At 42.9% G+C, this 18,318-nt stretch overlaps 1 protein-coding gene across 2 annotated transcripts in view; it reads right to left on the reverse strand.

The window, feature by feature from the left end:
• Nucleotides 1-18,318, reverse strand: part of LOC119649636 (hemicentin-1) — a 577,621-nt gene that overhangs the window by 190,279 nt on the left and 369,024 nt on the right. For both annotated transcript variants that reach the window (XM_038051886.1, XM_038051895.1), the window contains exons 3-4: nucleotides 14,265-14,525; nucleotides 7,849-8,045 (exon numbers count right to left, since the gene is read on the reverse strand). In XM_038051886.1, the coding sequence (XP_037907814.1) occupies nucleotides 7,849-8,045; nucleotides 14,265-14,525 (458 nt within the window). The remainder of the gene's footprint in view (nucleotides 1-7,848; nucleotides 8,046-14,264; nucleotides 14,526-18,318) is intronic.

Below are 18,318 nucleotides of genomic sequence, written 5' to 3' on the forward strand. Positions count from 1 at the left end.
AGACACTAAGCATCTGAAACAATGAGAAAATTTCTATTTCACATATCGCTTCCGGAATCACAGTCATTTATGCATCGTGACGCAATCCCGCCTGTCAGCCAGGCCGGCCTGAACGTACACTTTCAACTTGTTCATTTAACTGACCGAAGAGGATTCACTACGGAAAATTCGTCTAAAATTGTCGATATCACTCATAAGACAGGACATTGTTTGGCTGAATCCAAGGACATAGAAAATAACCGAAACTGTCACTCAAAAGCTCCAGCTTCATCAACTTCAGTTTCTATGATGTCACGGTTATGGGCTCAAATGTAACCTCAAACGAAGACGTATGTCGACGAGGCTCGCACGACTACATCATGGGCGATAAGTGAGATAGTCTAGTAAAATGGGACGAAGAACAGACGAAGAATTTAGGACTTTTCGTAAAAGTCAAATTAAGATAAAACCCATGACCAGATATCGGTAGTGTTGATGTCTGGATGTGGTTGATGTGCTATGCTCCGTGTGCCACCTTTTTGCAGAAACAGAAATTTTTAATCATCGTATTTCCATTCTAAACATGTCCAGACTGAAAATTTTAGACGGAACCAAGGGAATCTCATTTGACAAATTTTTATCCAGGCAATACAATTAGTACTAAAAGCAAAGGAGTATCGGAGTGAACTTTATAAAGTGTCTGGAGACTAACAAATTAGCTCCCCAAGGATATGGCTCCACAATGGTTAGACCAGGGCCGCCACTTGGTGTTAGGCCATCCCCTATCAAACCCACTATAAAGGCTGAAATTATAAGGAATTATGCAGCCGAAGAAGAAGAAACTTAATCTTAGCCGGTAGATAAAAATCTATGTGAAAGATCCCAAGGCCTCTGGAGCGACATTTTTAGTATCACTTAGGTAGGGACGGTGGGTTGTGGACATACAAACCGTAACGAGGCTTTTAACAATATACTCCTGCTTAAACAACCACATGGGAAAATTAGGGTCGTGGGCTCGGTTATATTTGTGTAATGCGAGGAAAAGATCATTACTTACGCATTGAAGCTATTTTGGAGACCTTCTATAGGTATTTATGAACATCATTCGAACAAGAAAAAAGCCTTAACCTGAGAGAGTAAACACCATTGTGCCTTCTGATAGATGAAGACATGACAAAAAGTTTGTCTTGAAAAAATAATTGAGAACGGAGTAGGTAGAAAATACGTTGTAATATCGCGAAGTGGAAAAAAAGTCATATCCTGTATGGGGAACTGATGGACGTCATAAGACTCAGGACTCAGTTGAGTTCTCGTCATGGACAGCACGAACTCGAAATCACCAATTCAGGGGTACTCCAAAATCAAGATGGGAAGAAAACCAGAACAATATTCCTACCTAATACAGCCGCTTTGCCAATATCTTGGTCGAATATATATAATATACTCGTACACAGCGGGTTGAAGCTCGGTCCCATTTTATCATTCATTACCGTGCAACCCAGGGGCCAGGGAGCATGTATAATAAGATGTCATTGGAGAAATTAGTGACCAAAATCTATGGGAGTAGAAGCGGCAGCGTCAAGGACATCAGTAAAGGCCAAAGTACCATTCTTGATTATTAGGTTGAACTTTGAACGCAGCGATTCAGGAAGAATTATATGTGGGATTTTCTGAACTGGATCCACGGTAAAGACTAAACAGCGCACTGAGTGGTTTGAGTAGCCAAGGGGATCATTCTTAGACGAGCTCAAATTTGAAACTCTGCTTGGTATAGAGGTAAATATCGGAAGAATTTGAAGTTCAAAGCTAGTCTGACAGCACGTCATTTTGTCGCTAATACTTCTTCTTCTTGTTGTTGCTCCGACCGGAGGACCTGAAGGGCAATAGACCATGACGTCTTTACTCAAACACTCCAACTATATCGCTATCCTTGACTAAATGACTCTGAATTTGAAGGAGGCAAGAAGAATTGGACATGTGTCCTGGCATTCTTCTATCAACAATTATGGATAGAATAAAGAAGGTATAGAATAAGTTGTAGATTTGGTTAGCGTTGGTTCGGCGTTAACAGCACCAAATTCGCCATACTCCAAACTCTGAAAATGTATGAGCTACTAGCCCAATGTCGGGTTAATGTTTTCCGACAACAATATTCTCTCTGTTTTGCTACATCGAAGCAGCTTAGAAGGAATATATCGGCACTGTTTCTCGAAAGTTTCAAGCCTTCCTCAGTGCCCCCATCGAATTATCGGACTACCTTGGCGCATCAAAATGTCAAACGAAAAATTGAGTTAACATACAGGTATTGATTAGAAGGCATAAACAGCAATGAATAGGCCATTTGTTAAGTAAGGGACGAAAATTCTATTAGTGACAATGCCATGGATTGGTATCCACTATATAGGATAGTCAACGAGTAAGTTAACACAGAAATACATGGCGTAAAATAGTAGAGGAATAAAAACTTCACAGAAAGCTCCGGAAGGAATCAACAAGGATGAGACAAAAGTGTAGTCCTATGCCTGGCGTAAGAATCAATGACAACCTCGTATAAATATGACATACCTTGGGTGGAAACAAGACCCTTCGGTATGCAATCAGTTGCGGCTTTCGAGACGTGCTCAGAATACAATGTCCGCAAAGAACCAGTAGGATATTTCCAGGTTATTTAACGAATAGCTTGAATAATAAAGCGTCCAGGCAATGCAGTTTTCGATTAAGCACTTGTCATCCTGCTATCTTGGGTATAAATTACACGTGCTACCACAGAGGAAACTCGAGCAACCATGAATAGTTCGAAGAATTGGTTGGAATATGTATTGTTTGTTAATTGAGCCGTTTATACTGTATAAATACGTCTTTAATAAAATTTCTGGCAGTAGTTATGCCAGTGTCGCACATAATTCTTTCTGTGCTGATCTTAGTATAACATTACCTCAGAATTAATTCTTATACGAGAGGCATTTTCCAAGAAAATTCATTGGACCCCATCCGGTTTTTATGAGATTGAATTCGCTTCATGGCTACTAACTGATGCTAGAAGGAATGATTTGGTATTTCAAGCCTTACGTTGTAATTGACAACCCTCTTCAAAGTCTGTTATACGCAACTAATACATTGAGGCATGAGTTCGGACGAAATTGGTATCAAATCAAAGCTATTCACAAAGGTCGCCTTTGACCAAGATGTCCTACTGGGAGCTTGTACACATTTCGGCAAACCTGAAACGTTGGTGTACGGGCATAGGATGACGCGCTGTGCCATTAGGAGTGAATGGCAGCCATATATAATTAGTCGTGCGTCGAAAATAACATTGGTAACTTTAACATCGTGTTAGCTCGATATGACCAAATCGGATTTCTACAAGTACCTAGGTATACCTCAGTGGTATCTGTAAATGTGCTTTCAACTTCATTACTTACCTATAATAATCGTTGGCTCAACAATCCATATTGGATCAGGGCCTTACCTATGCATTCAGAATATTATCCAAAGACTGGTCTACCATACCACCGAAGACCGTCCTGGTTGAGCAATTTCAACCGGCCACATGTAACTTTTGCTCTTTAGAGACAAAGTACTCGCTGGGGACTAGGACTGGAGATTACGAGAAAGGATCTAGAAGTGCGGTTGAATTATGAACAATCACTGGTGAATCTTTTCCGTTAGATTCCTTGCTCTGTAATTTCATCTTGACGTCACATTTTCGTAGAAACCACTGATCTTCCCAGCTTTTATTCAGAAGTTTCTTATTTTGAAGGATTTTTGGCCACACAGTTTTGATCCCCGTTCAGTTCCATTCGGCAACAAAAATGCAGAAACGTCCTTACATTTTTTATCAACACAGAAGGTTGACAGTTTCCTTAATCCATCCAGTCTTTACGAACCCGAAGTAACGGTTAATTCAGTTAAAAGAAGGGAGGCAGCTGCATTACCCATAGGGAGAATTCAAACTTCTAAAAATTTTCCGGAAGTTTTGACCAGCTTTCACCAAAATATAATCTTCATGACTGACGAGAAGGAAAGAGAGATGTACCAAAAAGAAATTGCAGTTATTTATGACGCCGCTCTGGCCCTAGGAGGATCCTACTAAATTAAGCACCTACCACTGTTCATTAACTCGTCTTTACTCCGGGACCCTAAACTCCCTAGTTTACTAGACATACCTCGTATCTTCAAATGATGAATGCATCACTGAAATCCGAAGGGGACGGATGAACATACTTCGATGCATTATCGTCAAGTGGACTAGTTTCTTAAGAAAGAACCTATTTTTATGACAAAAAAGCAGACGAATCTCCTGCATTCGGTAACTTAAGGATTGATTATTCAGTCCTTTTACGGAGCGGATAAACGGATAGAAATCTAAAGCCGGCCATCTACGATCAGGCAGGCCTGTCAGTCACGATTTTCCTTATCTCCTTTCGTGTTGACAGGTAGCCCGAGACGTTTTTCATTCGATCACCGGCCTCCTAATCAGTTCCAATGGCGCGTGCCACCGGTTAACTGGGGACTGTTCAGACATAACTGATTAGCTGAACTGATCGAGTATTAACCGGAATTTTCAACGTGCATGTACGGAGATTCCCTGTAAAAGTCTCGATCAAAATTGCCGAGAACAAGGCGTAACGAATCCGACTTTCCCCCGACAGGCTGCAGCAGAATCCAGGAACGATCTTCTCGGTGGATTTCGTCACCAGAGACAAATCGTATCTTCTGCTAAGACAAAATAAAACAAAAGAAGAAAGGTCTGCGTTCCGAAATCCTATCCTATCCTTCCGAAATCTTATAACAGACCATGTTACGTAACGTTAGTACTAACGCCATCAAGGAAGCCCTGATCAATATTGGATTGGAGGGGTATCTTACGCATTATTATATCCATTTTAAGTGCCAAGATAATCCAGTCGGATCTGGAAGGCAATCACTTAAACAGAGCTGTAAACAGAGGCACGCCCCAGGGAGGCGCCATCTCTTCAATGCTCTGGTTAACAGTGATGGTCAAAATTTTGGACAACAGCGGGGTGAAGGTAATGGCGTATCCCGACAACTTGGTAATATTAGTGGGAGGAGCGTGTCGAAAGGTGTGCCTGTGGGCCGCAAGATGTGGATTCAGCATTAACCCAACGAAAATGGAACTGGTGCTATTCACCACCAAGACAGGCTGAATGAACAAAGAACAAAACAATGTAAAATACCTGGGTGTAATCCTGGATCCAAAACTAAATTGGAGATTGGCCATAGAACTGAGGATTAAGAAAGCCTGTACACCCTTCTATCCCTACAAGAGAATCTTTGTAAAAAATGGGGTCTACGGAAAAGGATGGGTCTCCGGATGAACACCACTGTGGTGTGTCTAATCTTAACGTACGGCTCTATTGTACGGTGGCAGGCCTTGAGTAAAAAATATAATAGAACGGAGCTTAATAGGATTCAAAGAACCGCGTGTGCAGGTGCTACTGGGGCTACCTTCGGCCCTTCGGCGGGCACAGTCGGTTTCTCGTTAGCGGCTGTCAAGGGCAGAGTCTACTCGCACTACTTAGCAGCCGCGGGCGTTAAATGGCTAAGGCTTATGAGTTGTGCCAAGTCAAGGAAGATTTGGCTCGCTTGCGACCCAGCCCGATCACGAGAGCCCCTGTGGCAGACGCGTGCAAATGCATTCAAGATTACGGCGACCCATAGAGAACCATGCCGCCAGGCTCGGAATACCATACAATTCACATTGCCGAAGCTGCGGAGAAGAGGGGAGGGGGGGAGCGACCCTCACGCACTGCCTCTGCGATTGTCCAGCTCTAGCTAGAGTCAGGCTACGGACACTGGGTAAACCATTCTTTGGGACCTCAGAAAGATTTCTACCTGCAGGGTGGGAGAGCTGTTTTCCTTGGTGAATGCTAAGGGCTGGCTCTCAAGATCCGAGCCGAATAAACTCTGCCTCCTTGTTCTCATAACAGCGCTCATTACATGATACCTACCCACCCACCATAACAGACCTGCTTTTGTCGATAAGTTTCTTCATTCTGGCCTCACGAAGGAGCTCCATGTCCATTGGAAAACCCTCGCCTCTGATCATGGATTTACTTCTACCCGATGAGCAGCGAATAATTCCGAAAAAAATATCATTTGAGGTCAAAAGTAAAACCACCTGATTCAATTTGACTGCCGGCACACTGCAACCGAAATGAAAGGCGTAGCGTAGTGTTACCACAGCTCAAAGCAGAAAATTGCGGAGTGCACTTGTAGTTTCCAGCGCTGCAGATCGAAACCACCATTGTTCTTCAAGTATAATGCATGAAATAATTGAACCGCTGGAGTTACTACTCTAGTCTGAGGTGCAAGCGCTAAGAAACCAAACTTGTAAATCAACTCACCGGAGATAAGTTTATTCCCCATATCTGGTCCTCAGCAAAATAAAATTTGCAATTAGGTTAGGTGCTAACCCCACATTAAGCCCAAATTGTAACGACGCAGTATCTTTGGAACTTTTCTAAAGTCGACTCTTTACGAAAGATCAATTTAGAACCGCAGCTAATCTCATCAGCGGCCATCAAAATTTAATGGCCGAGAATTCATAAAATTGATGCGGCCAGACAGTAACTGACAACGCATCAAAATCACTCTCTCCATGACACAAAACCCGCACTGCAGATATCTTTTCTGCATTATTTGCATTCTCTATATATTTCGATTACACGTAGGTCCATGAGAAAACATTTTCCAAGTATCTCTTTAGCTTTCCAATTGATTTTCTTTGAAAAGTCGTAACTTATAGACGATAAACTTTCATCATAATCGAGGAATTCTACTGCGAATGTTTGATTAGATCTCACTGATGGAATTCATCCCCTATTTCAAATAAAATATATATACGCACATACCACAACAAACTTCCTTTAACCCAGCTAAGTTTCCAAGAGAGGAACCAGCAATTTTTGGTTCGAGAGGCAGAGAAAGAGCGAGAGAGAGGGGAGAGTCAAATAACTAGAAGTTAGAGGTACGTTATCATCTTGACATTCTATGCAAATTTATGGGAAAATGAGTATCTATGAGGAAAATATTCAGAAAATTTTCCAGAACGAAGAAGGAAAATTAAGGACAGAAAAAGAATAGACAGAAATATGCGGCAACGACTAGGTACTAAGAATTTTCTGCCGCACAGCATACTCATCGTGCAGGCGAGGAAAATCTATATCTTACAAATTTACTGCCACACTATGTTCCAATGTTCCAGGATGTTTTTTTCTTATTCTCAGATTCAAACAGTTCTCCTCTTGTCAGGAATTTGTAAAGGAGAAGGACCGCATGAAATCAATGCTTCGAACTTTCCTGAAAGATATTGAGGAAATATCAAGACCTGGGGCATGAAAAACTTTGAATTATATGAATTTCGATGTTCATTATCCGATATCGACAATCGATAAATGGTAAACTTGAGGGATACATGAATTCCGATTATTCTCAGCACCCTCCAGCAGAGTACATGCTCTCAGGAAATAATATAAATGCCGCTGATGAGGGTTTCTTCCGTAGCAAATGCCAGTCAATAGACCAATCAATCTAACACCGAACCCCCGGGTGAAATTGGATTCATACGTCACAACCATATCAGGTTGACCTATTTTATTTTTACTCAGTATAATTGGCTTTCGAGTTTACAAGCAATAAAGGTCCTTTTTGATAAACGTGTTGTCTGCCGAGACTACTCTCCCTCCGTAGACGAGCATACATTCGAAAAATTATGGTCCTAATCCTTTCACTAATATCCACTATTAATTTGGCTGGAAGTTATCTAATTTCGAAATATCTCCGGCAAGCTATGTATGTCTTACTCACTAAGAACGTTTCTGGCTTTTAGAATGAATAATAACTTACAGTTAACATTAAGTGTAACGGTTGTCTCCAAACGTTGGCCCTCCGGCATGGCTCGATTCCAAACAACGCATTTATACTTGGCACCGTCGTCTTCACGTTTTGGAACAATAGATAGGGTCGATGTTGTCTGCAAATCTCGTGAACCACCCTTATTTAGGGGCGCCTCCAATGGTATATTGCTACCATCCCGATACCATCTATGGATCCAGAGCAACAGTACGTGTGTGCATGGGATGCAAGTGACATGAAAAGAGAAGAAAAGAAATATGTGATAAAAATGGAAGAAGAATTTAGTTAACTAAAAAAAAATCAATTTCAGATAATCGTTTCGTTTGTTATATAAAAAGATTTACTTTTTCAATGTCAGCGACATCAGGTATATTCGAGCTGGGGAATGGCAATGAATTCTAGTTAATGGTTGCAGATGGATTTTCCTCTAAATGCATTGTGAGCTATCCCTAGCCTACCTCTTTACATCCTCCTCCACAATAAATGCTAAGCCAACTCACAGCCAATAGTGAACTGCGTTAGGAAATGGCTTCACGCATTTGCGCAACCTGGATGAAGGGGCATTCCACAGATGGTGTTCCTTGTGCTCGATGTATCAATGGACACCCCATATCTAAAATTTTCCACAGTCTCGTCCGCCCTGTCGCCTTTTACGGCTCTGAGTGTTGGCCGACTATAAAAGACAATGAATAGCGCCTCGCGATAATGGAGCCAAAGATGTTGCGATGGACTAGTGAAGTAGCACGCCATGATCGCATCTGAAAATAGGATATTCGCGATCGATACAGGGCTTCACTGATCATGAAAATATTGTGTGAAAGGCGTCTTCGATGGTATGACCACATAATTCATGCTAACGAGAATTCACCTGCCCAGATTGGTCTGAATATAAAAGTCTATGAGAGACGACTAAAAGGACGACCGAAAAAACGGTAGTTTAATACACTGAATGGTGATGGGAAAGCCTCGCTACTGGATCCAGAACAAGCTCTTCACAAATAAAAACCTATGAACACGAGCCGACTTTGCTTCTGAAAGGGACAAAGGCTGAGGACGAAGTATCTAATGCACACATCAGATAGTGTCAAGAAAATGAAAATACTCTACCGGCTCTAAGTCAGATTTGGCATAATGTCATCAGAAAATTACGTAATCCTCCCCTAGACACCGAGTAGTAAACTAGTGAACACTAGTAGCAGCCAGATCTATGTCCCCTTAGTTTTTGGGGAACTGCTCCATAAAACTGGAAGACTCAACTGTGGCTACTCAAGAGGGAAAATGCTATGAATGGCTTTGAAATCTTCCGAGCTGCAGCTACTTTAAACGTAACTAATATACCTAAAGAAGTAGCCAAGCGAAGTTGCATATTGCGTCTCCAAACTTGCATCTTTCTCACCACAGCTTCGGCTTTTTCTGAATCTTTATTTGTCTTAAAAAAGTAAACATTCCTTAAAAGTCACTGCATCTCCGATGTAGATATTATTTTAAGAATGCGTACCAAGAAGATAGTTAACAGTATAAGAAATACATTCGATTCTTCTTGGTGAATTCTACAGTGTTGAGTTGACGCACAAAGATAATTCTGAGTACTTGCTTACTTCACTCTGTCTGGTTCAACGTGTTCCTCCTCCCGTTTTAATGTGACAGAGCGACACTGAACGCTCACACTCGCGCTCACGCCCGTCCGAAACGAACAATGAGCGTGCCCGGCTAAGTTAATGTGCGCTCAACACTACTGGCTTTTCTATCTTCTCGAAGGTAGGTCCTATACCACTTCAGAACCTCGCGGTTGCGCGGAAAAAGTTCGACACATTAATTAAGCAAGGTTTACGCAAACCTTCCAGTAGCCTTTCGCCATTTTCACCCCATCCGGACCTCAAGCCTAATGGCGGATAGCGACCTTGTTAGATTATTTAGCAAACTGTCGTGTTTTCTTCCCTCGGATCCTCCCAAGGCTTACAATCAAGTCCCTGTAGTTCCAGAAGATATTCTTAACATAGCATTTCGCACATCTTCGAACTCTGCGGGTTCATACAGACAACTTTTGGTCGATCCAATGTGGCACAAACCTTCCACGGATTCATCCATGCGGTACTACAAAACTTGGACTTCTGGTTCATTTAGTGGGATGATGTTCTGGCCGCCTCTTCCAGCGAGTTCGAGCATTTGGCAGATCTTGAGTGCGATTTTGAAAGCCTCCTTGACAATGACCTAGTTCTTAACGTTGTGAAGGTGATATTTTTAGGCCATTCCAGCATCGTTGACGGCATATAAGGTACAAGGGATCGTGAGCTTTCCAATGCCTAAGACGGTCAAAGACCTCAATGGGTTTTCGCGCATGTTAAAAGTATACCATCAACCAAGGAAGTTGTACAGTTACCAGAAGCCGTCTAAGCATTTGAAACCACTAGGCGGCATCTGATGGGCACTATACTTTCGGGATTCCCTCAACGGGCTGCACCCCTAGCCGTGTTCGTCGATGCCTTACACATCGTAGGCGCTGCTCTTCACCAGATGGTGAACCAAAGCTGGCAGCTGTTGAGTTTCTCCTCAATACAGTTGAATTACACTCAACGGAGCGTCTATGATCGCGAATTACTAGCCGCGCATCTGAACATCAAGTACTTTCGTTTTTTCCTTCAAGGCAGGCCGCTTTTCGTAAGGATCGCCCACTCTGATATTCAGAAAACGAACCGTCTAATCTCCAGCAAGCATTTCATGAAAAACGACGTGAATTCTTGGGCCAGAGAGTGGATCGCATGCCAGAAGCAGACGGTCACTAAGAGGTATGATAGGCAGGAAGTCGGAGTGTAGCCTAAGCCAACAAAGCGCTTCCACACCATACACACGACGCGACGTTGTAGGCCCTTTAAAAGACTTGCATGCCTGCAAATAGTACGATCATTGATCGGTTTACGAGATGGCTTGAGACAATACCGCTGAAGGTCATTATCATGCAGCCATGTACTGAAGCCCTCTGTTGAGAGTGGATTTCGCGCTTTGCTATTCCAGGCGAAATAATCACATACCATGGAATACAGCTCCAATCTACTCTCTTCTCGGAGTTCAGAAAGCTGCTAGGATTTAAATGCCAGCGGATAACGTTGGCATCGGGCACTGAAAGTAACCATTATGGTGCGAGATGATCCATCAAGGTCGCAGGTCTTGCCTTTCGATCCACTTGGACAACGTCCAGCCGTCCACAAAGAATTTGATGCAAGCTCTGCTCATCTGGCGTATGGAAAAAACCTACGACTCCCCGGTCACGCAGTCCTCGATAGGAAAGGTAGTCTTGGAGCGAGCGGATTGTTGGGACTGCTACAGGAGGTCGTTGCCAAATTAAAGCCGCCTCTGCTATCTGCTCTCACTAGAGCCCCCATACAAGGATCTGGAATTTGGACGTCGGTATCATGATCAAGACGATCTCCTTTGACAGACGGAAGCCTTTCTTCCGGCAGGCACCGCATCGATCGGCCAAGTAGTCTTGTCACGGGTTCTCTCGCCGAGACCCTTCGGATTGAGCTGGGGGTTATTGTTACGGCAGAGCGGTACTTAACACCCGCTTCACAGCCCTGTCCGCGACGAACAATGAGTGCGCGCCCCAGACAGGATAGAAACTAAGTCAATATGCAACGTTACCGTCAGACGCGCCAACAACTGGAAAGAGCGCGCGGCCGTCCACGAGGCCGATGAGGAAGCGGGACTAGCAGTCGAGCAACATTTCGCATAGCGAGCGGACAATGAACACTGGTGTCAAGATCGCTTTCTCAAGTGCAACTTTCTGTGCAAACTTCTATTTGGAAATGATTTTATCAATCTATTGTTATTAGTTAATCGCAATTAGACTATAGTTAACTGGCATCTACTTAGTCAATATTTTGAGCGAAGGTCGTTAGCTCAACAATTGCTAAATATTCCAACTGCTTTTGTTTCTTATCGGGCCTACTAAGCCTTTTGCACTCTTTTTACATTTTCCTGGCTTCTTATTTATCTATGTCTATGATTTGTAGCTGCATACTGGTTTTATCCTTCAGGGATTTATGGGTGCCCTGAGTTCTTTTTCACTTGGTAACGGATCTGACCAATTGAGGAGGAACTTCATCCCACTCCTTTCGATCTACGACGCCCTCATTTTGAGCTAGGCACCCAACTGTTTAAAAAAGGACGACCAGCGTTTTCGTCCACAACAAGAACCATTTAATCATAGTGAGAGACAGGACTGAAAAATCGTGTCCACACTTATAATAATATCTTGAATTTCTGTAAACTTTGCTATTTAGGCTAAATTGGGGCTCTTATGCACACATTGTCGGTAAAAAAATTGGACCCCATACATCCCAACAAGAAATCATGAACAATTACAAGCATAGGAGTCGAAGGATTTGACTGTTCTCTCGGTGCGGTGGGTTGTCATTCCTACATTGTCTCCAAAATAAGCACTTACGCGACTATAAAAATCTTGGTACTCTGAGATGTCAAGGAGATAGGCGGGGTAGCAATCCTGTCGACTGAATCAACACCAAGTGGCCCAGAGGAACCACTAAGGGGTGGCACGGAGAAATGCTGCATTCGCATTGAATTGCTGGTCGTGATGCAATAGGTGAATGCACCAAGGCGATCAGACGGGAGTCTGCATGGTGGCTCATCTTAAACAGCTTCGACAACGAAGCGTCACCAGAGGTTATCTGGTACCATGGGAACCGAGTTGGCCTTAAATTAGTGATTCATGGGGGTTGCGGTTACGTCCACATCGCGGACAGAGCCTTTCAGATCTCAAGCGTGGAGTTGTGCTGTACAACTCGGGTGCCGTACTTCTCAGTTTGATAGAGACTTTTGATAGGTCTTGTATTTACCATGCTGAGCCTACTGTTAGTGTAAATTGATGCTGGTGGACTGAGTTGACCAGTACAAAATCACTGAGTTGACCAGTACAAAATCTAGCTTTGCAAAGGCTTCCAGTAGGATTAATCCTCGATGTTTGGCAATCAGTTACCTTCTTGTAAGGTCCATGTGGTTAGCAAGAAATTATCATACTGCAGTTCGGAAAGCTCACTAAAAAAACCGCGATAAGACGATTGCTTGCGGTATCTAACTTTGTTCCCCAATGAAGTTAAGTTTATGTCAAAATCTGTGCAAATTTCGGCTATTCACATTCTTAATCCAATGCTCGGCGCTTTTATTTTGATTCTTCACATGAATTTCACCAACTTAAAGAGTAAAAACGAAACAACCACTTCACGCTGATAAAACTCCTTACTTAATTCATTAATTCAATATGCACTGCTAGGAATCCGCGAGGAATCCACGTTCCACCTCCAAAACAATTTCCCCAGGTTCCCCAAAAAGGTGATCCCATTCCATCGGTTACTCGATAAAAGACAACGATACTACAAGCACATCTCTTATCGCTCTATATTTTTATACTTACAATTTGCTTTCCTTTCTTCTTTTCGTCACTCTCCGGATAATTCTTTTATTGATCTGAATGTGTTACCCCAAATTGCACTTAATATAAAGCTTCCAAATCAACTAATCAGGGTTTTGACAATACAAACCCTCGAGGCTAAACTTAGGAATGACCGGACATTTTTAGAGATCATCTGGATTTATTAGTTTTCAATCTGTGATTGGTTCTAGATTCGCATCTCTGTGGAAACAACCACCTCGTTTTTATAATTACCTTTAGATACTTTATTGCCAAGGAAAGATTGAAATACAAGCGTCTTGACTTATTTCTGAATTTTTGAATGCGCTGGTAAATGATTCCGTTAGGTTGCGGTGGGCAGGTCACTTAATCCGTATGGATGAGGATGATACAGCCCGTCTATAAGGACAATATCTATGGTAGAAAAAGAAGACGAAACAGACCCTGTCTGAGATGGACCGATGACGCAGGCCTGGAAGCCTGACCGCTTTTAGGGATATCGAATTGGTCGACCTCAGCGCAAAACCGGGATGTCTAGAGATCCTTATTAAAGGAGGCCCAGACCGGATACCCATTGCTGCGCTGTTGATGATGATTATGGTAAATTATTGGCTGCAGGTCGATCCTCGGTAGGCTTTAGAACGTCAGGTGTAACAAAAGAAATAGGAAGTATCCTTTCAATTTTGTCTGAAGTAATCTAACGACTACCTACATTTTGATTAGAAAATTGTCCCTACATTTTTGAATAACTTTGCACACATTGTCCTCGCAAACTTTCGAAACTATGAAAATGTAATACAAGATGTATCCTTTCCAATATTCAACGAAGTGAATCAACCTCAATCAACCAATTTCGTTACCATAACGAACACCTTTCACCACAATGCACTTCACATCCCAAAAGCGAACAAGGGTGCATAGGACACACAAAAAGTGTGTACAAGCTTTTCGGGGGTTATTGATAGCTCAAAATGATACTTACGTAATTGTTGGATCCGGTGAGCCGCCTATACTACTACATGTCAGCTCTTGCTTCATACCCTCCGTGGCGATTGCATTGATTCCAGGTGCAACCAGTGGTGGTTGCGGTGGTGTCAAAACTGTCAAATTATAATGTTCCTGATGGACATCGGCACCTGTACCGGCCGCTTTAACACGACACTCAAAACGTCCATTATCGCGACTATACGATGCATTGAGAATTTGCAGATCGTAGATACCACGTTCTGGTTTATAGTCAATTCTGAAAATATACGAACAAAATAGACGAGATTGAACGAGAGAAATTGGAAAATTAGAAAGATGAATGATATTGTATGATATGCGGCTTGATTTATTGATTGATATTCAAAATATTGATTTTCTGAGGTAGAGGTAAATGTGGGAGGGAGTGGGGAGGGAGAGAGTTATTGGATCAGGACGGAGAGAATGGAATTTATTGATGGATGGGTTTTAGAGAATCCGTTTTTGTGAGTCAACCTGAAGCATGGATATTCGAAGGATGAGGCGAAAATCCACTGCTTGTATAATGTCAACCGTATAGATTTCTCTTATTAAGAAGTATCGGCTGTTATAGCTACTACAATATAGATCAAATTTTCGGAGAACTTGAAATAATAACGTCATTATATGAATAAAAGGGACGTATAGCCTTATTTTCTAATAGAGATCCATAAATGTCAGTCAGTTTATTTACCCGACGTCAAGGGTAATTTACACCCGCACTATGTCATTAATCCTCCCCCTCGGACACCACCTTGCCGTGGTGGGGGAGCTTGCGGTAGTTTACTACTACACTAAGGGTATCCAAAAACACATGAAGATGAAAACAAAGGATTGGAACTCTCCAAGCGGTAAGAAGTCACAAACTTCGAATCCATCCGCGATTTTGAGAAATAAGGTCGTGGCCGATTTTGGAGGCCACATCAAATTCATGTTCCCGCACGGAGAAATCTGTGGAAGACAGGCTCTCCACTTCAGTGGAAAACCTACATCCAGACACCGGCACGGTCAACCAGAAAGGATAGTATAGCAACTCCCATGATGAGAGGAACTGGAAACCTGACTACGGCCTGCCTATTAGTGACACTGTTGCCTAACTCTTCTAAAATACGGGAGAGAATGGCTCAGCAGAAGGAAACTTCAGCCGCAAAGGAAAAAGGACTACTGGCTTGCCTGTCAGAACTTTCGTCTTCCTCCTTTGCCCGGAATGTGGACGCAACTGGTCTAACGCCGACATGTGGAGACGAACCCATGCAGCCCGGACATCGTGAAGCTGGGAGGGCTTCTAGCCAACGACAACGGAAGGCACTGCGAAAGAAGGCGAAGTTTCTTGGGAATGAGGACATGAATATTGCTACATCACCAAGTGTAGCGATATCCAGAGAAATCGGATGCAACAAAGCGGAACTTTCGGCGGAAGATGAAGACAAGCTGGTAACCCCGATGAGACCCACATTGAACGCAGCAGGCTTTTCAGTTAGCAGCGGTTTTCATATTATACTGCGCTTATGGCTACAAACATAAGAGTTAGTCAAATCAACCTGCAGCATGCCAAGTTTCTTCCTCTTCTGGCGACAAGACTGGCAAAGTTGCAGGACCGTCCTTATATATTTCTGGTTCAAGAGCCGTGGGTTCGCTTTAACAGAATCTGTGATGTTGGATCAGTCAAGGGGACTAGGATCTTCTTCGATGAAAGATCCTCGAGACCGAGAGCCTGCGTTCTGATGGTAAAATTGTTAGAGGTAGCCATGTTGAGACAATTCTGTTCCCAGGACCTTGTTGTAAGAGGAGAAACGTTATAGTTGCCTCTGGTTACTTACCCTCCTCTGCCGACAAAACAACTAAGGGATATGGTAGTGTGGCAAGTGGCCTTGAACTTTTAATAGGTTGTGATGGGAACGCTCAGCATATTTGTTGGGGCAGTAGCAAATACAATCCTAGAGGAGAGAAGCTGCTTGATTTTATCACTTCAGCTGGTCTGATGACGGCGAACGCAGGGTGTGCCCCTACGTTCGTGAAGCCAAAAAGTGAAGAAATTGACCCAAGCATCTGCACTTCAAAGTAAGAGTTGATTAAAAACTGGCGTGTGCTAGATGAAGTCTCACTCTCAGATCACCGTTACTCAGAATTTTGTCTGACTTTTGCAAGCGAACAACTTGTAATACAAAGACGCAATCCTAGGAAAACGGATTGGACAAAGTTCAATGAACTTCTTGAGCTGCCTAGGTGACTAAGGACTCCTTTGACGATAGAAGATCAATTGGAAACTCTGAATCGCACACTTTTAGAATGCTTTGAAGAGGCTTGTCCTACTTCCCGAGGCCAATGTGGTAAAACGGTTTCACGATGGAACCGAGAACTGCAAAGACTCAGGATGACTTCTAAATAAAGATGAAGACTGGCTAAACTTCCGAAACTCACAGCGTGAATATAAGAGGCTCGTAAAACTTCGAAACGAGACTCTTTTAGAGCACACTGTGAGGAACTGGAATGTGAAAGGGAGACTTCCAGCCTGTGCAGAGTCCTTAATAAGGATGAGCCGGTCAAGTTAGACTCTCTTAGAAAACCGGATGCTACTTGCATGAACTCCAGAGATAGGTCTATAAACACTCTCTTGGAAATACATGGATGGCATCTACCCAGCAATGCTAAAGGAGTTCTATATCCTCCTTAGCATTGCTTAGAGCAACTTCTGAGAAATATTTTTAGAGTATGTCTTATCTGGGCTACGTGCCTTCCTCTTGGCAGGAGGTGAAGGTAGTCTTCATACCAAAGCCTGGGAAAAATGACTATTCAAATTAAAAGAACTTCAAGCAAATCAGCTTGACATCATTTTCGCTGAAAAGTCTGCAGAGGCTGGTTGAGCGTCACATTCGCTAAGGTTGCACCCACTAAATGAAAGCCAACATACTTACCAACGTGGAAAGTCCTGTGAGTCTGCTCTTAACTCTTTGTTTTTAATGATAGAGGACGCAACTACTCCGAAGGGTGAGTACGCGATGGGGGGTTTATTGAAGGGGCTTTTGACAGTGACAGCTCGGCGATGCCGCCAGAGAGCATGGTGTTGATGAAACTTTAATAAAGTGGGTCTACGCTATGCTAACACAGAGATTACTGTGTGCTGAGGTGGGTGTTGATCGTTACCTAACAACAGAAGCGATAAAAGGCTGCCCTCAAAGAGGTGTACTATCGCCACTTCTGTGGAGTATGCTGATCAACTTACTACTATACGAAGTGCGAAATTTGCCAATGCAACCTCTTTATCCGGATGATGTGGCTGTGCTGGTTATTGGTCGAGATTTCGGAATGGTGTGTAAAAATACACAGCATTGGAAGAGTCATTGGGAGAATTAAATCCAGTTTTCGCAATGCCTTCCGATTCCCGGATCCCCATACATCTGTTTGGTAGAGGATATGATGTTATCTTGAAACGGGGAGAAAACTAGGAAATCCCAAAGGAATGCGTGTCACGATATTCTGACGTCTTCTACACCGATGGTTCAAAAACTGAAAATGATTCTGGAACCGAAGTCTACCTCTCGAATAAAAGCGAGAAGTGGACTTTTCCTTTGGGACAATACACAACGGTCTTTCAGGCTGAAGTATATCCGATACCAAGGGCGGCAACTTGATTGATTGAGGAGCGATTGAAAGGCGTTGAGTGGTACTTTAATCATTTCAAAAGTCGTTCAGGAATGTAGAAATCGATTGAACTGTGTTTCTAGATTTAATACGGTGGAATTACTCAGGGTACCCGGTCATTGTAGTGTAGAGGGAAATGAAATATTGGATGCCTAAGCAAAAAGGCTTCCTCCATGCCCGGACTGGAACCAGCAATTGAGGTGTCAGTAGCCTTGGCTGATGCTGCTGTCAAAAGCTGGGAACAAGCTTCTCATAATGACAGGTGGCTGAGCCTTAATTTTACTAGACACACCAAACTTTTCCTGTCAGATCCAAGGAAACATAATGCAAAGTTCATTCTGTCGAAAAGCAGGAAGACTTGCAGAAATGTTGTGGGCATTCTGACTGGCCAT

This window comes from Hermetia illucens, chromosome 1, assembly GCF_905115235.1.
Source record: "Hermetia illucens chromosome 1, iHerIll2.2.curated.20191125, whole genome shotgun sequence".
In the NCBI taxonomy this organism is placed as follows: Eukaryota; Metazoa; Arthropoda; class Insecta; order Diptera; family Stratiomyidae; genus Hermetia; species Hermetia illucens.